This window comes from Bubalus bubalis, chromosome 2, assembly GCF_019923935.1.
Source record: "Bubalus bubalis isolate 160015118507 breed Murrah chromosome 2, NDDB_SH_1, whole genome shotgun sequence".
Lineage (NCBI taxonomy): Eukaryota > Metazoa > Chordata > Mammalia > Artiodactyla > Bovidae > Bubalus > Bubalus bubalis.
The window spans coordinates 70,068,312-70,091,222 of record NC_059158.1 but is presented as its reverse complement, the minus strand read 5'-3'; the positions used below and the strand labels follow the sequence as shown (position 1 = coordinate 70,091,222).

General features: G+C 38.2%; 1 protein-coding gene across 11 annotated transcripts in view; it reads right to left on the bottom strand.

Annotated features, from left to right (window-relative positions):
• The window catches only part of CCDC141 (coiled-coil domain containing 141), a 213,691-nt gene that overhangs the window by 71,591 nt on the left and 119,189 nt on the right, over nt 1–22,911 (bottom strand). For all 11 annotated transcript variants that reach the window (XM_044932914.2, XM_044932920.2, XM_044932926.2 and 8 more), the window contains one exon: nt 5,614–5,786. In XM_044932914.2, the coding sequence (XP_044788849.2) occupies nt 5,614–5,786 (173 nt within the window). The remainder of the gene's footprint in view (nt 1–5,613; nt 5,787–22,911) is intronic.

Genomic DNA, 22,911 nt, shown 5'->3' with positions numbered 1-22,911 from the left:
ACTCTTTATCACATTCCACTTTTTATTTTTCTCATAGTACTCATCGCTGTGTAAGAGCATCTCATCTATTGATTGGTCTGTTGACTATTTCTTCCCACCAGAATATAAATAGCATGAAGGCAGGAACTTCATCTTCTGCATTGGATACTCGGGAGCATCTGATTTACAAAAGGCAATAATATTTGGGCAATGACAAAATGAGTGACTAAATGAACCATGGTCTCTCCAATCTTCATTATCATTCACAGTATCAATCAGGGTAACTAGGGGCTGTCAACACAAATGAAAATCTTGGAAAGAGGAAAATCCTAACTTATTCCTGTTTTTATTTCTCTGTAAAAAATAAACATATGAAGAATTAACATTAAATAAATAGCAATAAATGTTAGAGCAAGAGGGCAATACTGAAGGTTATGCCAAAGTGTTTAGTCAGGATGAGGGTTATAAATTTCAATTCACCACAACAAAATAGAATGAAAACTGAAACCGTCTTTTATGCAGAAACAGAAACTGAGTCAATTCAGAAGCAAGTTTATTTGTAAATCTGAAGTTAATTTTAGCAAACAGGAAAAGCTAAATGAAAACTGAATAAGGTAGCCTGGTCTTACTGGGTGCTTCCATGTTTTTGAGTCCTGTATCTTTCTGAATTATAGTTTTATCTGGATATATGCCCAGAAGTAGGATTTCTGGATCATATGGCAACTCGATTTTTAGTTTTCTTAAGAAAACTCCACACAGTTTCCATAGTGGCTGTTGGTGGGACATTACCTTCTCACCATCATTGTAGAAGGTTTCCCTTTTCTCCACGGCCTCTCCAGCATTTGTTATTTGTAGACTTTTAAAATGATGGCCATTCAGACTGGTGTGAGGTACTATCTCACTGTAGTTTTGGTGTGTATTTCTCTAACAATTAGTGATATTGAGCATCTCTGCATGTGCCTTCTGACCATCTGTATGTCTTCTTTGGAGAAACATTTCTCTAGTTCTTCAGCCTATTTTTTCAACTGCGGTTAGATTTTTTGTTGTTATTGTTGCATTATATGAGCTATTTGTATATTTTGAAAATTAAGCCCTTGGTTGGTCTCATCATTTGCAAGTATTTTCCCTCAGTCCATATTTTGTCTCATGTTTTTGTTTGTGGTTTCCTTGTTTTAGGGTTCTGAGCTGAGAGCTCACTGAGAGAAAAAAAAGGAGGTTCTCAATTTTTGTGCAAATTATGGAAAACTTCATCCTCATACAGCATTTCTGACCAGCACTTCCAATCACTACAGCTTCCTGTGGCTTAATAAATGCAGAATTCTGCTTGGGAGCAGGGCACCTCTGGGCCATCTTTAAACTCAGTGCTCCGAGATGATGCCAAGTAAGACCTAAAAGGAGGTGAAGAGGCCAGAATCCAGAACTTTCAACCTCTCTGTAAGTATGGTGTGACCATTATCAGATTCCATCATAGGTAACTTGCATCATAGCTATTAACACATGCAAACGAATGTGCTCATGTGCCTTTTACATTAAAGTGAATTTAGGTTGTGTGACAGATATCACACCCTGAAAAGATAATGAACAATTTAACAATGACTCAGGATTAGCACTTGAATGCAGGGAGGAAATAGAAATGCAAGGAAACATGTAAATAACCACCACTGATTCTGTGAGGCTGCCCCAGCTTCAAAGGTATTTGATTCCAGGATAGAAAAACAGTGTGGATCTGTTCCTAATAAGATAGCAATTACAGAAAAAATAATGACAAAATTCTCAGATTTACTGGGAAGCTTTATCACAGATAAATGTGAACTTCTGAAGTTCTGTTTTATTAACTAACAGGAAAAAAAAAAAAGATCTAAGGGTCTCTGAAATTCTTGAGTGCCCCAGTACTAGATTTTGCCTTTTAATTTCCTCAAGAAAAGTGTTTATCTGCCCTGTTTCTAATATAACCTTCCCCAGTTAGTGAAAATGAATATGATTTGATGCAGTTGACTCCATTGTAGTCATTTGAAACAATCATGTAACTCTTAGTATTTTGCTTTTAAATCTCTTTGTATAGAAGGTAAATAAATAAATGAACCAACTGCTTATTGGGTGCTCCCTGGGGACCAAGAGTGGTGCTACTGCATATGATTTAAAAGAAAAAAAGAAAAAAAAAACACGTCTCTATAAAATGGGTGTCTTCATTTTTACTGATGAGGAAACTGAGGGTCATTTAGAGAAGTTAGGTTTAAAAGTCATGGCATTGTTTTGGCTCTCAGAATGCATGAAATAAAGCTCCTTTGATACTAAGTTCTAAGCTTCTTATCCACGCCAGTTTCCAAGTGCCTGATAGCAGGAATGTTAGTGTTTTGTGTCCTAGTGTGGCGGGCCTTCAGAAGTCTAGGAGGCCGCTCTGATGCTCACCAACACATACTTTTCTCGGTGGGAATTCATGTTAATTTCCCTTGCTATTATTCTAAGCTGCGGTTTCAAGCCAGCCATGGCTGCAACTGGAAATTTCCTTCTTAGGTTCTGCTTCTCTCCCATGGTGGTGACCCAGGTCATTGAACAGATAAACCATTACGTGAGGAAGGGAAGCAAGTCCCAAGTCAAATGCATGGGACTGAGGTCAGTAACTGTGTGGCTCTGGTTTGCAACTGAGATTCTAATGCATTTCAATTCAGCTTCTAATGAATTTCCAGAATGTTCTTTGCCAAATATTAATTGCTCTTTACCTTCAGTTCCTCCTGCAAAATGGAAATAGTATTGATTTTAAAATATTGTGAAATTTCAGGGCAACCAACACCTTGTAATTAGTATGAAAGCTCATATATCTAGGATGTTGACAGAAACTATACTGCTTATTATTTTTTAATCCAGATACTTAACTATTAATTCAAGCTTCTTAAAATGGTGGCTAACTATTACTTCTATTAAGATTCAGTCTGCAGTCTGAAGAAAAGAACTATAGATGCCCCTTTGGAGGGGGGGAAATATATATATATATATATATATATAGAGAGAGAGAGAGAGAGAGAGAGAGAGACTAGAAAAAGCAAAGAAGGCAAAAAGACTGAGACTAGCTAAGTAAATAAAAATAAACATGTTGACCATTACAAAATGGATAGCCAAAAAGAGTCACTAGAACACTGTGGGCAAAACAGAAGCACTTCTCTATATTTAAGTATAGAAAATAAAGCATCACTGATTAGAACAAACAGGATCAAGTCTGAAAAAGTAAAAGTAAAGGTCTCTCAGCTGTGTCTGACTCTGTGACCCCGTGGACTATACAGGCCATGGAATTCTCCAGGCCAGAATACAGGAGTGAGTAGCCGTTCCCCTCTCTAGCAGTAATAAATTGTGACCAGTTTTCCTGTGCCAGGACTTAAGCATCAAAACTGAACACTAAACTTCAGTTTTGGATCAAGGAGCAGTGACTGGATTTACCCTCATGCCTTAAGCTAGAAAAATAGACAAAGCATATAAACCAATGCTTCTCAGACACTGAAGGACAAGTAGTACAGGGCAGTGATCCTTGAGAGGAGGGAAATGAATGGGGTGAGCCTTACATCTGCCTCACCTGCTGCCTGGGAGATAATTTCCAGACCAAAGCTCAGGGAAATGGAACCAAACAGAGTCCAAAGGACTTACTGATTTGAGGAGACCGAGATCAGACTTCAGGGAAGCCAAGGCACCTAGAATCTCTGGGACAGCATACCAGTGACAGTCTTCAGATCTAGGGAGAGGTCTTTAGCTGCCTCCTGAGCCACCCCTACGTGAAAGGAAAGTGCCCCAGGCCAGGGAAAGCACCACAAGTAAAGAACAGCCTGAACAGAGAAATATAATCTGTCTGCACTCTGAGAACTGCTTGCTAAACTGACATGGGACCATGACCCAATTACAGCTGGAGACTTCACCACTTGCTCCATCATCACATGACTCAGATCAATGTCCAACAGCTACCTTGAGTTCAGACACAAGTCTAGGCATTCCATAGGATACCTTCTGTCAGGTCCAAGAAACTTATGCATTCTGGAAGGCCTTGAGCAGAGAAGGGGAGAAAGGAGCTCTCATACCCATAGGGGCCAGACCTGAGTACCTTTGTGCTCCTGGAGCCAACTGGACACACCACGATACATGGTTTGGAGCCAAAGTAAGGAAACTTAGAAACTACAGCTACTGTTAGATTTTTAACAGGTGGAAGCATTTATCCTTCTCATAACCTCAGCTTTTTAGCTCTGGCTGGAAAATCTTGGATTATTTCTGATCTTGGCTTTGCATGGTCCTGTAACAACCATCACAAGCCCTGGTTAAATATATCTGTCTGAACTCAGACTATCTTCTCTTTTTTTGGCTAGGCCATGTGGCATGTGGAACTTCCCCGACCAGGGGTCAGACCCATGCCTCCAGCACAGAGTCTTAATGACTGGACCACCAGGGAAGTCCTCAGAGTATCTTTTGAGAAGAAAATACCCTAAACCCAAACTTACCAAATCAACATGTGTAAACACATCTAAAATAGAGCAGAATGAGGGTTTAAAACAGAAACAAAATAAAATTTTACCATCTTTGACCTATTTCATTGTTCCTCAAACTGAATGTCCTTGAGTTTCAAGGGGATTGTGGATATGGAAGGTAAAAGCCATGCTTATCCCATGTGCATAAATCTTTGTGTCTCTCTATGTCAAAATGTAAGCCCTGCCATCATTCCTCCCAGCCAGTATCCATTCCATCATCTGCTCTTTCTGTCAGTTCCCTTTTGTCTTCCAATCTCTATTCTTGATCATACATTCTTCCTGCATTATCTTTCTGTACTTAGGGTCCTTCTCTGCCCTCATTCCCTCCCAACTCTAAGCTCATAATGATACACTCACTGAATGTGCTCATAAAAACAACCCACCCCAACACACTGGTTAAGAGCAAGAGGTCTAGGATGCATTAGACCATTAATTTGGATCCATGCATTCGGATTCAAATTCTGGCTCTGCCGCTAATTAACCAGCTACATGATTGCAAGTTACTTAATCTTTCTGTGTCTCAGTTGCTTGTAAAGGAGAATATTAATAGTATATTGTATACCTTGTAGAGTTGCTGTGAGGATTAATGAGATACTGCTTCTAAAGCTGTTGAGATAGTGCTGGGCATGTGGTGGGCTCTCAACTGTTTAAAATGTCATTACTATTAGTTAATAATAATGTTATCTTTTAATTAGGGTTTTTCTTGTTGATCCACCAAGGTCACAAATGAAAGGGAATTCTAGAACTTTACTTTTTCCAGAAAGGGACAGGGTAGACTCAAGACTTATGAATTAAAAGCAAGGAAGAAATCCCATGGAGATGCTAGGATGTGAAAAGTGTACAGAAGGAAAGCTCTGTCTCTTCTTTTGTTCCTTTCCTTCCTCCCTCTTCAGAAACTCAGAAAGGAAGCGTTAGCACCTTCAGGTCCTCAGGTTAGAATACAGCCTCACTTCTGGAAGAGCAATGCTGTGTTCAGAATTACGGTTGACCAAAATTCAACAGATCCTTCTACGCCATGTCACAATGCAGCAAAACATCAGAGGAAAAATAATCATACAACTTATTTTTTTAAACAGGCTGTAGAAACTGTGAAAAAGCCTGTTACACTGAGGAAGAAATAGACTTCACTTACCTGCAGGAAGCTAGTTGGCTGATCAAGGCTTGTCCTTTCTGCAAAGCATCAGCTGTGCAGTCTTTAATTTCTCTGTGTAATTCCTCATGCCTCACCGCCAAGACAGGCAGACTTAAACCCTCTGATTTAAGGAGCTTAAGGTAAGCTTCAACTCTTCCAAGTGCATCAAATGCCTGCCAAAGAAAACATACTTTCATTTTCTGCCTGTCTAGTGTAAAGTCTACATCAATGTGTACACAAAATACTAGAGATTAAACCAGCCCGCTCAATTTATTGGTTTGATCATAACCAAAAACAACAATCTGAGTCTTAGAAAACAGCATATAGCTTTTAGGCTCCATTTAGGGAAACTGGTCATAGTTTAGTTCAGCACAGATAAATGTCAACACTGTAAAATTTACCAAAATGATTTACATTGAAAATGTAGCTATATGACACAGTTACAACTGTATAAAATTTGGAGAACCAGGTTTAATTTCCCACATTCTATACTGAATACAATGAACAAATGAGGTGTTTTCAAAATATTATGCAGACTTCATAACTTGAATATCTCTGTAATATTCTTTTTAGAAATTCCCAATAAATTGCACTTTGGACCTGAAATACCAGGGGGAAGTATTCAAGAAATCTGGGGGCTTTTGACTCTTGCCTTTCCGAGTATAAGATCTTCTGCCTACTCTACCCAAGGCATCTGTCTACAGAGATTGAGATTTGGTTCTGAAGCAGTGCAAAGACTAAGACAAGATAATATTTAGCTTCTGACATGCATAACGGAGAAGGCAAATGGCACCCCACTCCAGTACTCTTGCCTGGAAAATCCCATGGACGGAGGAGCCTGGTAGGCTGCAGTCCATGAGGTAGCTAAGAGTTGGACACGACTGAGCGACTTCACTTTGACTTTTCACTTTCATGCACTGGAGAAGGAAATGGCAACGCACTCCAGTATTCTTGCCTGGAAAATCCCAGGGACAGGGGAGCCTGGTGGGTTTATGCAGGAAAAAAGAAGAACATCACCTTGCAAACCAAGATACTGTCTTGAGAGGGGATTTTTGAATTCCTTTATTTTTTTCCTTTGTTATTATAGCAGATCAGCAACCAAGTATGGGAGATTAAGCTTACAGAGTTAACACAGAGTGGGTGAAGACAGAGAGCAATTATGCTTTTGGCCATGAAGGCCTAGTTGGCCCTGAGAAGGAGGAGTATATGATGTACGAACAGTGAAAGAGGACTAGGGCAACATGAGGAAAAAAGAGATCAGAGTGCTGTGGTCTTGACAAGTATCCATCTGCGAGCTTGGGCCTGGAGAGCAAGAGATGAGTTAGGTAAGTTGAGGAGCTGGCGAAAAGCAAGGGAGCTTTTGCACATTGTCCTTTCACTCTGCTGAAAAAAGTCACCTTACAGGCTGCTCCACATTACTTTGAAGAAGACTCCTATCCCACAGCAAGCTTGACTGGGCCACGGTCAGCAAGGGCCTAGCCTTCCTGGGTTGTTACACTGGAAGCCAGAAAGCTCAGCTGGCGGCAACCAGGTGAACAGGGAAGATCCTGTGGAAGACTTGCGAGAAATGAGAGCAATGGTCTCATGAGTCAACTACCACTGAGACCTGAGAGAGGCCAGAGAGGGCAGCAAGGCTGGGTTAATGCTGAGGGAACACCGTTGAAGCCAAATGTAGAGATTACAACCATGGAGCTGTGTCACGGCACCTAGGCCTCTGCGTCTGGCCACCATCAAAGAGTTTTTAAAACTTTATTGAAGTAGAGTTGATTTACAATATTAATTTCTGATGTACAACAAGATTATTCAGATACACATAAACACAGGGTTTATCACAGGATATTGAATATAGTTTCCTGTGATATACAGTAAGGCCTTGTTGTTTAACCATTCTCTACATAATGGTTTGCATCCCAAACCCCCAGTCCTTCCCTCCTTCCCCACCACTTTCCCCCTGGCAACCACAAGTCTGTTTTCTATGTCTGTGAGTCTGTTTCTGTTTTATTGACATGTTTATTTGTGTCATAGTTTAGATTTCACATAGAAGTGAAAACATATGGTATTTGTCTAACTTACTTCACTCAGTATGATTATCTCTAGGTTCATCCACATTGTTGTAAATGGCATTATTTCATTCTTTTTATGACCCAGTAGTATTTCATTGTGTGTGTGTGTGTGTATATATATATACACATACATGTATATACATATACATGGTGCTTCCCAGGTGGCGCTAGTGGGAAAGAACTCGCCTGCCAATGCAGGAGGCATGAGAAATGCAGATTTGATTCCTGGGTCAGGAAGAACCCCTGGAGGAGGGCATGGAAACCCACTCCAGTATTCTTGCCTGGAGAATCCCCATGGACAGAGGACCCTGGTGGGCTACAGTTCATGGGGTCACAAAGAGTCACATAAGGCTGAAGCGACTTAGTAAACATGCACACGTACATATACAAATACAAATATACATACATACATATATATACACATATACACACATACACACACACGCACACCCCACATCTTCTTTATCCATTCTTCTGTTGATGGGTATTTAGGTTGTTTCCATGTCTTGGCTATTGAAAATAGTGCTGCTGTGAACATTTGGGTACATATATCTCTTTGAATTATCGTTTTGTCTGGGTATATGCCCAGGAATGAGATTACTGGATCATATGGCAATTCTATTTTTGGTTTTTTGAGGAACCTCCATACTGTTTTTCATAGTGACTGCACCTATTTACATTCCCACCAACAGTGTAGGAGGATTCCCTTTTCTCCGCACCAAAGGGATTGAATTTTAATGGCAGAATTGGAACTGGACAAAATTTGAATTAGCAAATGAAATCTCTCAAATACTCTCATACGACTTACATGTTGATATTCTTACATGTTTTTCCAGAATAGAATATCAGCACTAGTGGTCAAGAATCTGCCTGCCAATGCAGGAGACGCAAGAGACACAGGTTTGATCCCTGGTTTGGGAAGGTCCTCTGGAGTAGGAAATGGTAACCCACTCCAGTATTCTTGCCTGGAAAATTCAGTGGATAGAGGAGCCTGGTGGGCTACCGTCCATGGGGTCACAAAGAGGAAGACATGACTGAGTACACATATACACATTCTGTTTTCTGACCAATGTCTTTCCTCATGTCTTCTGAATTTGCTCTTTGCATTTACTGAGAGTGTATAAGGCAAATTCATTCCTGTTTATTTAGTAGATGATAGGAAGTAATACAAAAAATCACTATAGTTTAATGAGAACTATGTATTTCTTCTCTATTTTGTGTTTCACAATTACTTTTCAGTCAGTCAACAAATATTTTTGAATGTCTGCTGAGTTCCAGGCATATTGTTCTTAACAGCCATGCGAGGGAACAAGAGATTTTCCTTCTTAGGTGACAGAGGAAAATGTGTCTCAGAGAAGTTAAATAAATTTCACAAAGTCATACTTGTACCAGGGACAAACTTAGTATTTGTACTCAATCTGTCTGGACCTGAGGCCTCTGCTCTTAAATCCTGGACTATGGTGCCATGCAGAAAAGGATTTCTATGGTAGGTATATGAGACAGGGGCATTTCCAAGAAGACCATTAATTTTGGGTGGAAAAGTAGAATTTAAAAACTTACTTTTTGCAAATAGTGTCTACTGTTCCTTCTTACAGATGAGAAAAGATACAGAGAAAGATTGAACAATTTCTCTTATGTTTCTAGGACTGTAGAAGAAAGATAGCTTTAGTAAAGAAACTCTGAACCTGAAGAACTCTCTCTTATCTGATCCTTTTTCTTTCCTGCAATCAGCAACAGAGCCAAATGTCTCGAGTTCCTGATGTTAGATTTGAATTGCTCTCTCAATCTTTCCATAACACTGAAACACCACTAATTTAATAACCACTGTTTCTGGAATTTTGTTTTGTATTTTTAATTTTATTGCATATTTTGAATAAAGTGGATTCTCTTATTAATCAAGGGTTAGTTTTAAAGTCAGTGCCTAAAGCAAAAATCTGGTGTAGTCAAAATTATCATGAACTCCCTTAAATCATGCTTAAAGTTTAATGTATGCTTGCTTCCCTGGTGGCTCAGATGGTAAAGCATTCACCTGCAATGCAGGAGACCTGGATTGGGAAGATCTTTCAACCCCTGGGTTGGGAAGATCCCCTGGAGGACGGCATGGCAACCCACTCCAGTATTCTTGCCTGGATAATCCCCATGGATTGAGGAGCCTGGCAGCATACAGTCCATGGGGTCACAAAGAGTTGGATGTGACTGAGCGACTAAGCACTCTAAGCGCACACACTGTAATACATACTTACACCGAGGACTAAGAGGCACCGAGCCAAACTAAAGGAAGGAATGAGACAGCTATACTTAGATACCAGGACATTCGTGTCATTCTTTAAGGTAATTCTCAAGTTCTTACTGAGAATGGGGAAAGGATAGAGACTTCAAAAGTGCCTTTTCTTGCCTACAAGTTGAACTCCATTCTATCTTAAAATTAAGCTGTTATAATCTTAACACATACCACGTTTGTCATTGTGCTGAGGATTAAAGGAAAACATGAAACTTAATGAGGGGTTGATGGCGGAAGTGTAGTAAGTACTTGAAAAATATTTGCTGGTTCTTTAAATCTTGATTGATCAGACACATCTTTGAAAAACCACTAAGAAGAGCATAGCCACCTGCTGCCTGTTACTCACCCTGGGTGACTTTTTCTCCTCGTGGCCCCACTGAACAGCTGTTATTCTCAGATCCTTGGCCACTGGTCTCATCTTCATGGGAATTAGACTCTAAAGCCACTGGTACATTAAATGCATGTGTGACATGACTCCACCCCATTCCTAAAGGTATCATAAAAGGATCATTTCCTAATGGCACAGAAATAAACTGAAGAGCTAAACATTCACTTAAAGGAGGAGGTGGTAGATCAAGGACCAGGATAATCCATTTGTTGTTGTTGTTTAACTTTGAATTAAAATAGCCAGGTTTTCTCCCAAAGCATTTTCCCAGAAAGATCAAAGTGCCAGGAAAGTACTTATGAATTGCTCTGTGTATCTCACTTCACAGAACTATAGCAGTAGAAAGGAGGTGAGTGATTATTTTTCCTTCATGAGCCCAACAAACATATTGACAAAAACCTCCTATATGCTGTAAGAGAGTTTATTCCTTATCCTTAATCCTAAATTAACCCTAATGGGGATAATCTATAAACACAAATACAGTTAAATTTCTTAATTTTAAGAGGAGAAGTCTTTCAAGATAATACGTCTGTAATTGTCTGAATTATATGCAAAGCTCGTTTCTCTTATTTCCATGTAGAAAATGATCTGAGTATCATTGTTCTCACTTAAACTACCCCCAGAATAGAACCGAGTGCTTGTGTATTTACTAGATCTGTAAGGAACCTGATATACTGGATCCAGTCTGGAAAGAATCTCTCCGTTGCACACATGGTACAGAATGGGTTATTTCTGGCAAGAACAGTGTGACCTCCACGTAAATGCCTTTGGAATGAATATTTCACATTTAGTTTTTCTTTCCTTCACATCTCCCTTTTTCTACAAACCTTTTGTGTGATGGTCAAATAGCAGTTTTTGTGTAGGTTAGAATAAACAAGGATATAAGCACAAAGATAACATTTTCTCCCTCTGGGTTCTAGCTCTTTTTGCCTATTTTACGTGGTACCACTCAGTTCTTAAGAAGACAAGGAGGAGACGAATCATCTCTTTTGGCCCAGGCTTGGGAAAGAGTAAGGAGTTGCTTGGGCTGTGCTCTAAGATGCTAATAAATATCTTTCCTTTTTCCCTTGTTAAGCACGGGATCCAAAGCAGGCTGCACCAAATCAAACAGAGATGATATCAAGACTTGGCACATTGTAGTCGTTTAAAAATATCTATGAGATTAATTATGTTGAGCAGGAACCATGAATCATCAGCATAATTCTTATATCATGTTGTTTCACAGAGATGTTTAATACTGTTTACTTCTTGACTAATCTGAAGAGAAATCAACATGAAAACAAACAAAACAAAATGAAGAAACACTTGCGGAACCCTGAACATTTCCTTTCATGAATCCAAAGGCTGGAGAATGAGTTTGGTTAGAACCTATATACAAAATTTAGCTTCTGATCAGAGCACTGAATTCCACTTGATCTGTAGAGATTCAATTTTCCTCTGCATTTAGTTAAAACAAAAATAATAAAACCAAAGCGTCAGCACCTTTTCTTAAATATCACCCGAGATAACTTCTGGTGGGTCCCAGTTTGGCAAGCTAATTCCTAATTCAGGCCTTGTGCAAGCTTGCAAATGCCATGGAGGCCAGGGCCAACAAGGTGATATAATTGTCAGCTCCCCATATTTGCTGCCTCCTACTGTTGCTCTGGCTTATTCCTGGCTCTTCAAGTTTGTTGCTGCTGGGCGAGGAACTTTACGTATTGACCATTTCTTACTTTTTCTGAGATGAGTCCATCTTAGAGATGTATAAACTAGACCCCAAAGTAGAACATTAGCAAGCTAGTCGATTTATAATTTATGATTTATGATTTACGATTTATAATTTCTTTTTATCTAAATTGACCTAGATGGTTTTAGGATGATCTTTAGAATATTAACATTGAATACATCCATTTGTAATGTGCGAAGCACTTATTTTTTTCACTTATTCAACAAATATTTATTGAAATCTATGGCGCATGTACTCTGCTATGAGCGGCAGGTATGAAACTGAGCAAAAGCACTTGAGGCCGTGTTAGAGTGGCAAGTGCAGTATTAAACGCACACACAAGGACAAATGATGACTAGCACATAGTGAGTGCCTGGCTGCTCTGTGCACTAGTCACGTATTAACTCATTTAGGTAAAGCAAAGACTCTTGTGAGATACATATAATTATTATTTCTGTTTTACAGATTAGAAAGCCAGATGCACAGAGAAGTTAAGTAACTGCCCTAGGTCACAGAGCTGACAAATGTCTGAGACTAGACTCATGCCCAGGCAGCCTGGCTCCAAAATCCATTATATCCTTTTACAAAAGTGTCATCCTAGACTGGCAACTCGTTTCATACATGATATTATACATGTTTCAATGACGAGTTGCCAGTCCAGGTTTGATACATGATACTGGATGCTTGGGGCTAGTGCACTGGGACGACCCAGAGGGATGGGATGGGGAGGGAGGAGGGAGGAGGGTTCAGGATGGGGAACACATGTATACCTGTGGTGGATTCATTTTGATATTTGGCAAAACTAATACAATTATGTAAAGTTTAAAAATAAAATAAAATTAAAAAAAAGTGTCATCCTAGCAAATGCTTCTAAGTATTCTCTTAATACCCAGCAATTTCATTTATTTATTTACACTCCAATTCTCCCCTGCAAAGATTCTCTACATTTATCACTGATATTAAAAACTTTCATTACTGAATATTCCCTGAAGTAGATAAGAATTGTTAGACCATTTTAGAAAAGAGTAAACTCAAGTTCAAAATGTAAATTGATTCATCACATAGTCAACCGTTTATTCATTTATTCAATAAACTGTTTTGTACACTAGGTGGCAGACAAAGATGATTAAGACAATCTATCTCTAAGGAGCACAGAGAAATACTTTGGGAATAATAAGAAATAAGCAATTAATGCTGCCTGAAGACCTCTCAGAGGAGTTGACATGGGTGATGGCAAGTCTTCTTCTTCTTTTTTTTTTTTGATAGTTTATTTATTTATTTATTTTTTAAATTTTATTTTATTTTTAAACTTTACATAATTGTATTAGTTATAATTGTTGAACTACCTCACTACTTTCCTTCTCAGATATGACACAGACACTGAACTTGAAATTTGTGCTCCTGTGTATTAAAGTAACGAAGCTTTTATCTTTCAGAATGATCTAATCTCAACTAACTTGGATCAAAACAATCTCTTACGAACAATGTAATATAGTTAGTTCGCCTTGAAGCTCCATGTTTTCTAAGATTCTGCTGCTTTTAATCATTCAAATAATTATTGAGCATGTACTACCTGGAAGACACTGTGCTGGGTGTCCTGGTGAACACAAAATTGACATTTCCTACCCTGAAGGAAGTATAATTTAGCAAAGGGAAGTAAATCTATCCAGAAATATCTGTAATACCAGTAAGAATGTATTTACTGCCAATGGAGGAGATCAACAGTCTAAAATTATGCATACATCCATGCCTTAGAAGTCAGTTGATAGCAGTGCTGTGAAAGATATTCATGGGTGAATGGCAACAAAACTGAATGTCTCGATTATAAGACTATTAAATATAGATTGAGTTGTGGGCTTTTATGAAAAATGTTAAGATGTTAAAGGTGTTCCTTGATTTTGATTAACTTTTCTATTTTAGATAGATATTTAATAATCATATGCTAATTGTTGTTATTTTTCAGTCACCCAGGGGTGTGCAACTCTTTGTGACCCCATGGACTGCAGCACGCCAGGCCTCCCTGTCCCTCATAGGGAGCATACGATAGAAACTTCATAGCCTGCTATTCAAGACCTCTTAACCCTTGCCTCTTCTACTCCTTGCCTCTCATTTCTCTCAGCTTATACCCTACACTCTTGGCAAAACAAATTACCTTAGGTTCCCCAAACATGGCACAGTGTTATACTGTGTAGCCTTCCCCAAATCCCTTCATGTCTAGTCTTCCAAATTTAGCTCACTGGTAGCTCCTCTGGAGAAGCCTTGCTTGACACTTTCCCTGGGTCAGGTTAAGGATCTCGTCTATGTTCCCTCTTGCCCTAGGGTTACTCCATCATGGCTTCTCCCACAGCACACAACACTTCTGCTTCCTTGTCTCTCCTCCAAGTGAGGCTGACGGGGTCTTGAAGAAAAGGATTTTATTTCTCACTGCTTTACCTCAAGTATCCATATACTGCATGACAACACTGGGTTATACAGGGTACATAACATACTGAAGTGAAAGTGAACTGAAGTCGCTCAGTCGTGTCCGACTCTTTGCGACCCCATGGACTGTAACCTGCCAGGTTCCTCCGTCCATGGGATTTTCCAGGCAAGAATACTGCAGTGGGTTGCCATTTCTAGCTGAATGCAAATGGGGAAGAAGGGAGGGAGTAAAAGGAAGTTGCTTTTCTAAGAGAAATGGAAGTTGTTCTGAAAGTGAGAAATCAGAGGTTGCTAAGAATTATGAAACCGAAAGCAATTACACTATTCTTGATGTCTAATGACAATTAGCTTAAGTTCTTGAATTCATTTCCATCACTTCAGCAAATTTCTTCTGAATAATATTTTTTTTTATTTTCTACTTGGATACATTTCTTCTTTTAATCTGTACCACACTGGACCATTTTAATTAATTGTTTCTCACATCTGGCCTAAAACATATCTATATTGAAAAAGGTAGAACAGTGTGTATATAAATTTTTAAAAATTAACCAAACTCAGTGCTTAATTATTTGGCTTCTGTCTGAAACAATAATGCTGCTATAGGCATTACTTTTTGTATTGCTGTAAATATCTTAAAACAGCAACATCATTCTTTAAAAAAAGATATCAACTTTTCAGCAGTGATGGCAGAAGCAGGAGAAGCTGTGAAAATTACTACATTTCAAAGTGTTTCTAGTGTGTTCCTCCAGTCACCCCAACTTTTGCTTCACCTGTGCCTTTAGGCTGATGACCCAAGAACCAGACCATTTGGCTTTGGCCTCAGTCTCCCCTGCTTTCTTTTTCCAATGAAATCATATGCTTGGGAATGGAAAGCATAGGAATGAAACTTTGTGACCCATCAGTCATGTTTTACAGCTTTAGGGTCAATCATCGTTGTCATATAAATATAGGCTTATATTATTCCACTCTTGAAAATGCATATTTATCTCTTTCTGGTTCAAACCACATTCCCTAACAATGATAAACAGATTTTGAGTGATCAATACACATTAACCACAGCTTCTTTTGTGAACATGCCAGAAATATAATCTGGCATGTTATTTCATGATAGGTAATCATGAAAGATGAAAATTTGAAGAGATCAAGATGAATTATAATAATAAGTGTTATGTTTATATTTCATGCCATGTCCTCATAACTCTTAGCAACATTTGGTAACCAGAGAAACTCTTGTCCAACCAGCTATCATCCAATGTTGACAATCAACCCATACTTGCATTTGTTGTTGAGTAATTTAGCAAATAGCCTCACCAAATGCAGTAGCTAATTCTAAAATGATAAGAGAGTATCTCTGATTCTTGAGTTACATGACTCAGTCTCCATTTGGATCCGGTTATGAAAAACGTCACTAGCACTTGTAAAATTTCAGAATACAAAATTGATACACATAAATCTGTTGCTTTTCTATACATTAATGATGAACTATCAGAAAGAGAAAGCAAGAAAACAATCCCATTTAAAACTGTATCAAAAAGAATAAAATATAATACTTAGGAATAAACTTAACCAAGGAGGTTAAAGACTATAATACACAAGACTGAAAACTATAAAAGTTGATGAAGGAAACTGAAGATGCTACAAAGAAATGGAAAGACATAATGTCTCCTTAGGTTGGAAGAATTAATATTATTAAAATATCCATACTACCCAAAGTAATCTACAGATTTAATGCGATCAAAGTACTCATTAAATTTTTCATAAAACTAGAACAAATAATCCTAAAATTTATATGAAACCACAAAGACACTGAATTGCCAAAGCAATCTTGAGGGGGAAAAAAAAAGAATAAAGCTAGAAATATCATGCTCCCTGACTTTAGACTATATATTACAAAGCTACAGTAATCAAAATAGCATGGTACTAGCATAAAAACAGATAAATAGAACAATGGAACAGAACAGGGAGCCCAGAAATAAACCCACACACCAAGGTCAATTAATCTACAACAATGGAGATAAGAATATACAGTAGATAAAAGATAGTCTCTTCATTAAGTAGTGCTGGGAAAACTAAACAGCTACATGTAAAGGAATGAGATTAGAACATTTCCTCATACCATATACAAAAATAAATCCCAAATGGATTAAAGACGACCTAAAGGTATCACCTGAGACTTTAAAACTCCTGGAAGAGAACACAGGCAGAACACTCTTTGACATAAATCATAGCAACATATCTATATATATTTGTATTGGTCTCCTAAGACAAAGGAAACAAAAGCAAAAAATAAACAAATTGGGACCTAATTAAGCTTAAAAAGTTTTACACAGCAAAGGAGACCATTGACACAATAAAAAGACAACGTACTGAATGAGAGAAAATATTTAGGAATTATATGATTGATAAGAGGTTAATATATAACATGTGTAATCAGCTGATACGTCAATATCAAAAACTGACAATAAATGGGCAAAAGATCTGAATCTACAGTTTTTTTTCCAAAGGAGGCATGCAGATGGCCAACAGACACATGAAAGATGCTCAACATCACTAATCATGAGAAATGAAAATCAAAGCTACAGTGAGACATCACCTCACACCTGTTAGAATGGCCACCATCAAAAAGGTCACAAATAACAAACATTGGTGAGGAGGTAGAGAAAAGGGACCCCTTGTGCACTGTCAGTGGGAAAGTAAACTAGTGCAACCATTATGAAAAACCGTATGGAGCGTCTTCAGAAAAACTAAAAATAGGACTGTCATCTGATCTAGCAATCCATGGGGTATATAGTCAAAGAAAATGAAAACATTATTTTGAAAACCCTATGTTCACAGCAGCATTATTTACAATAGCCAAGATATAGAAGCAATCTAAATGTCCATGAACAGCTGAATGAAACAAGAAGACATGGTGTGTAAACATACATATTATATACTCAGTCAAAAAAAGAATGAAATTCTGCATTTACATCAATGTGGATGGCCCCAGAGAGTACTATCCTTAGTAAAATAAGTCAGTGAATGATAAATACTCTGTACTATCACTTATATGTGAAATCTAAAATATTAAGCAAAGGAATGTATACAACAAAGCAGAAACACACTCATAGACACAGAGGAAAAAACCAGTGGTTACCAGTGGAGAGACAGAGGGGGATGCATAGGACAGGATATGAGATGAAGAGATACAAGCTACCAGGTATAAAACAGATAAGCAACAAAGGTATATTGTATAGCACAGGGAAATAAAGTCATGTTTTGTAATAAGTTTAAATGTAGTATAATCTACAAGCCTCTTGATGAAAGTGAAAGAGGAGAGTGAAAAAGTTGGCTTAAAGCTCAACATTCATAAAATGAAGATCATGGCATCTGGTCCCATCACTTCATGGGAAATAGATGGGGAAACAGTGGAAACAGTGCCAGACTTTATTTTGGGGGGCTCCAAAATCACTGAAGACAGTGATTGCAGCCACAAAATTAAAAGATGCTTACTCCTTGGAAGGAAAGTTATGACCAACCTAGACAGCATATTCAAAAGCCAACAAAGGTCTGTCTAGTCAAGGCTATGGTTTTTCCAGTGGTCATGTATGGATGTGAGAGTTGGACTGTGAAGAAAGCTGAGCACCCAAGAATTGATGCTTTTGAACTGTGGTGTTTGAGAAGACTCTTGAGAGTCCCTTGGACTGCAAGGAGATCCAACCAGTCCATTCTAAAGGAGATCAGTCCTGGGTGTTATTTGGAGGGACTGATGCTAAAGCTTAAACTCCAGTACTTTGGCCACCTCATGCAAAGAGTTGACTCATTGGAAAAGATTCTGATGCTGGGAGGGATTGGGGGCAGGAGGAGAAGGGGACGACAGAGGTTGAGATGGTTGGATGGCATCATGGACTCGATGGACATGAGTTTGAGTAAACTCCGGGTGTTGGTGATGGACAGGGAGGCCTGGCACGCTGCAATTCATGGGGTCGCAAAGAGTCGGACACAACTGAGCAACTGAACTGAACTGAATCTACAAAAAGGTTGAATCATTGTGTTGTATACTTGAAAATGACATAACATTACTATAATAGTGGCTCAGTGGTAGAATCTGCTGCAATGCAGGAGATGCAGGTTTGATCCCTGGGTTGGGAAGATTCCCTGGAGAAGGGAATGGCAACCTACTCCCATATTCTTGCCTGGGAAATCCCATGGAGGGAGAAGTCTGGTAAGCTACAGTCCATAGACTGGGCTGCAAAAGAGTCGCGCACGACTTAGCAACTAAACAACAAGCATAATTTTAAAAAAAGAAAAAGAAAAACACCAGTAGCAACACTATTGCTATGGGCCTGTGTGCCAACATTGCCACCTATTGCTCTTTCCAGGCACAAACCATCACACTTCAAACCAAAGACCAGAGACATTCTCTAGGTAAGAAACACTCTGGAGCCTTGGGTAATCATTGACCCCTTGCAGGATTAACAGGAAATCAATGTCACTCCTGAAGCTGCAGAGTAAAGGTAATGGGGCACTCTTACTAATGTGGACAATTAGGTGGTGATTATACTTAACTGAATTTCACAAATTGGAGTTACGTTGGCTTACAGACTTTTTGCATGTTTTATTCTCTGCTATATTCCCGGCATTTAGAACAGTGCATGACACACAGTAGCTGGTCAATAAATATTTATTAAATAAATGAATCCCTAAAGATAAAGGGTAATTGTTCTCATAAATTTGCCACCCTACCTATTTAGCAACTTCAATTTGAAAAAACTTTTGTGACTTTTCTCTAGTAAATAAGAACATCCCTAAATATGGATAGAATTGGTAGAGAGAGGGACAGATGACAAGAGGAGGAAAGAAGAAGAAAAGAGGGGGTTTCCTGATGACTGCAACATAATATACCAGATACACATGATAAAAACCTGGATGAAAAAAGAATAAATATGACATGGAAAACTTACTAAGAATAGTCCATTCTACAGATGAGATTATGACATTCATTCCTTTTTAACAAAATTCAAAAAACTTAAAGGTTATTTTAAAAATCATATATTTTGCTTTTTACTGAGCAAAACACTCAAGTTGTCACATTCACTAATTGATATACTACCTATGGCACTAACATTTTTTCACACTGGTAGTTGACACAGAAGTTAAAGAATATTGGCTTAGCTTTAACAAACTTGGAACAAGAGGTTGCTTGCTAAAAAACGATTTCACTTATCAAGCATGAAACTGGTTTTCGAGGTAAAGTGAAAAGTGAAAGTCAAAGTTGCTCAGTCCTGACTCTTTGCAACCCCAAGGACTAAACAGTCCATGGAATTCTCCAGGCCAGAATACTAGAGTGGGTAGCTGTTCCCTTCTCCAGGGGATCTTCCCAACCCAATCTTCAAACCCAGGGATTGAACCCAGGTCTCCCGCATTGCAGCTGGATTCTTTACCAGCTGAGCCACCCAAGTTTCTTCTTCTTCTTCTTCTTTTTTTTTTTAAGCCCTGATGTCCTGTTTTTTTCACAGTGCCAATATCCAGATTTGCATATGAGGGGCAAATCCCCACTGCTTCTATCCATCTTACTGTGTGTAAGTAAGATGGATACTTACTCTGACACTGGCCCCTCTTTACCTGGGCTATTCTTAGTGTTGGATTTGCAACCTCCAGGGTTGAGGAAATGTCCTCCCCTGAGACAAAGAGCAGGGTTGCTTACTGTTTGTTACAAAACAGCTAATTCCCCAAGTTTAGGATTCTCCCCTGCAGTGATGCCCTCATTCAGAGGGCCCCATCTGCATTGCCTCTGGAGGAGAAACGGGGATTTGGGGAACTGATGTGACCTCTGACACTCTGGTTACTGCTTTGGCTTTGAGTAGTGAAGTCTTTCAAAACTGATTCAGAAGTCATGAGTCTTCTGTGAGCATCCACGAACTGTGGCAAGCAAACATGTTAGCTACAAAGTTGTGTAAAAAGCCTCAGACTCCTCCCGGCTGTTGGCAGCATGGCTTCATTAAGGATGTAGACAACCACAATCAAAAAACCCCGGCGCACTCAAGGCACAATGAAGTGAATTTTCAGAAGGAAAGCTCAATGCTTCAGAGATAAATTGATGATGTAAAATGAAAATATAACTGTAATAGTGAAAACAAAACTTTCAGACTAGAAAAAAGTATTTTAAGGGATTTAAAAATTATAATAATGTCTTAAATCCAGTGCTTTATTTTAACTAGGGTTATTTATGAGTGCTATGCCCCAAAATAGGGTAAGAGTTTTATAAAATTTGGAGGCTCAACAATATAAATCAGAAAGAAAAATACCATTTACGAGTCTCGAGAAGAGTCTCTTTCTTTAATTTAAATGGATTTACTCACTATATTATTTCATCTTAGAAGCTGGGGCCTAGCATGTGCCTGTGCTCAGTGGTGTCCAAATCTTTGTGACCCTACAGCCAGGCTCCTCTGTCCAGGGATTTTCCAGGCAAGAATACCAGAGTGGGTTGCTGTTTCCTACTCCAGGGTATCTTCCCAACCCAGGGATCGAACCCACGTCTCTTTTGCCTCCTACATTGGCAGGTGGATTATTTATCACTGTGCCACCTGGGAAGCTCATGCATTATTTAACCATTTATTGCTTATTAATAATATGGTAAATAATTCACTTCAAGAATCATGATTTAAACGTCCACTTTCTAAATTCCAGCTTCTATTTTTGCTAAGGTAAAAATTTTCCATCATCTTTCAAACTGAATCCTTAGATTTGGAGTTTGAAATTATTTTCCTGATGCTTTGAGAAGGGAGAAGGAATTCTACACGTAAGTACCACTTGGCTATAGAGAATTCTATAGTATGGATAAACTTAGTATGGATAAGTCCCAATTGAACTAATTATAACTTCAATGCTGTGGCATTCAAACGATGAAATGGGATCTAGAAGTCAAGTCTTTGGGGTTAAGAAATAGGATTTGTTAGGATTTGACCTGAATTACTATATAAGCTTGAGAAAGTAACCACTCTATTCTTCAATTATTTAAAAATTACTATTGCAAAAGATATCATTCCTTCTTATTCAAGACCCAGGAATAAGGTAAGATGAAAACTTTCCCTGTCAAGTTACCAGATAATGAGAGCAGAGAAAGTAGGAGTAAGAGAGTGAGAATGAGACAGAAAGAAATTCTACTTTTTGCAGGACTATAAAGTATAAGGGCTTGTGCTGAAACTTTGTTTCATTGTAGCCCAATGTTCTATAATTCTTTTCCTTAGAAACAGCATTAATTAACTGGCAGATGACCAACTCATTTCGTGGAATAAGAGTATAATTTGTAGAATAAGAAATTTAAAAATCTCTTATTCAAAAATAGTACTGTTGAAAAGAAGTCAAACCAGCACTTATCATTTACTTAGCTCAACAGCTCCAGAAAATATGTCTGTTTCTTCTCTTAAAACAAAGAAAGCCAAAGCAACAAATAATTTGACAAATATTTCTTTAACATGTTGTCCCTACCATAATCCTAGCATCTCTATTTTGGAACTTTACTATGCATGCTTTCCATGTTTCCTACTAGTAAACAAACTTAAAATTAAGTAACAATTTTCATATCTACCAGGACATTGTATTCAGTTTGTTGATGTCATGCCCTTAAATCACAATATATCTAGCTTTTGGGGGTTCCCCATTCATTTCCTGCCATACTGAGCAGTTTTAAAAACAACAGTGAAATTTAAGGTATTAATTCCAATAAGGCAATTTGAAGGTATATGTTCAATTGAGAAAGGCAGAAAATTTTTCAAAAAATATTGCCATCCTCAGATACTCAAGTGACATGAGCACATGAACATTACCACTCAGAGCCACCAGCTACAATCAATTTTAAAAGAATCAAACAAGAGAAATAGTATTTCTTCCACTCAAAAAGGCCTGGAAAGAATCTAAGACAATATTTTCCTTTGGCTGATTTGCAAAGGAACAGAGGATAAATTAGGACTTTGGCATTAACATATACACACTATTATATATAAAACAGATAACCAATAAGGACCTACTGTATAACACAGGTAATTATACTCAGTATTTTTTTAATAACCTCTAAGGGAAAAGAATCTGGAAAAAAAATATATGTATGTATAACTGAATCACTTTGCTGTACAACTGAAAGTAACACAGTTCTGTAAATCAACTATACTCCAATCTAAGACAAACCAAGGCAGGGCAGTCAGGCAGAACTCTATGATTGCACGCCAAAAGCCTGCAATATTTGTGTATCATTGTGTGATAAATCAAAGAGGATTTTAAAAATGGGAAGACTTTTTTGTTAAAAGTTTCAGGGTTTTATTTTTTTAACCTTGATATATTTTATAATTCCCTTCCTCCAGGAGAAACACTGCCATGTTGGCACACAGGTGTCCACTTCAAACAGACCAATGAGAGCACTAAGATAAAATCGTGATCTTTTTAAGTGATGCTTTACATGTCAAAG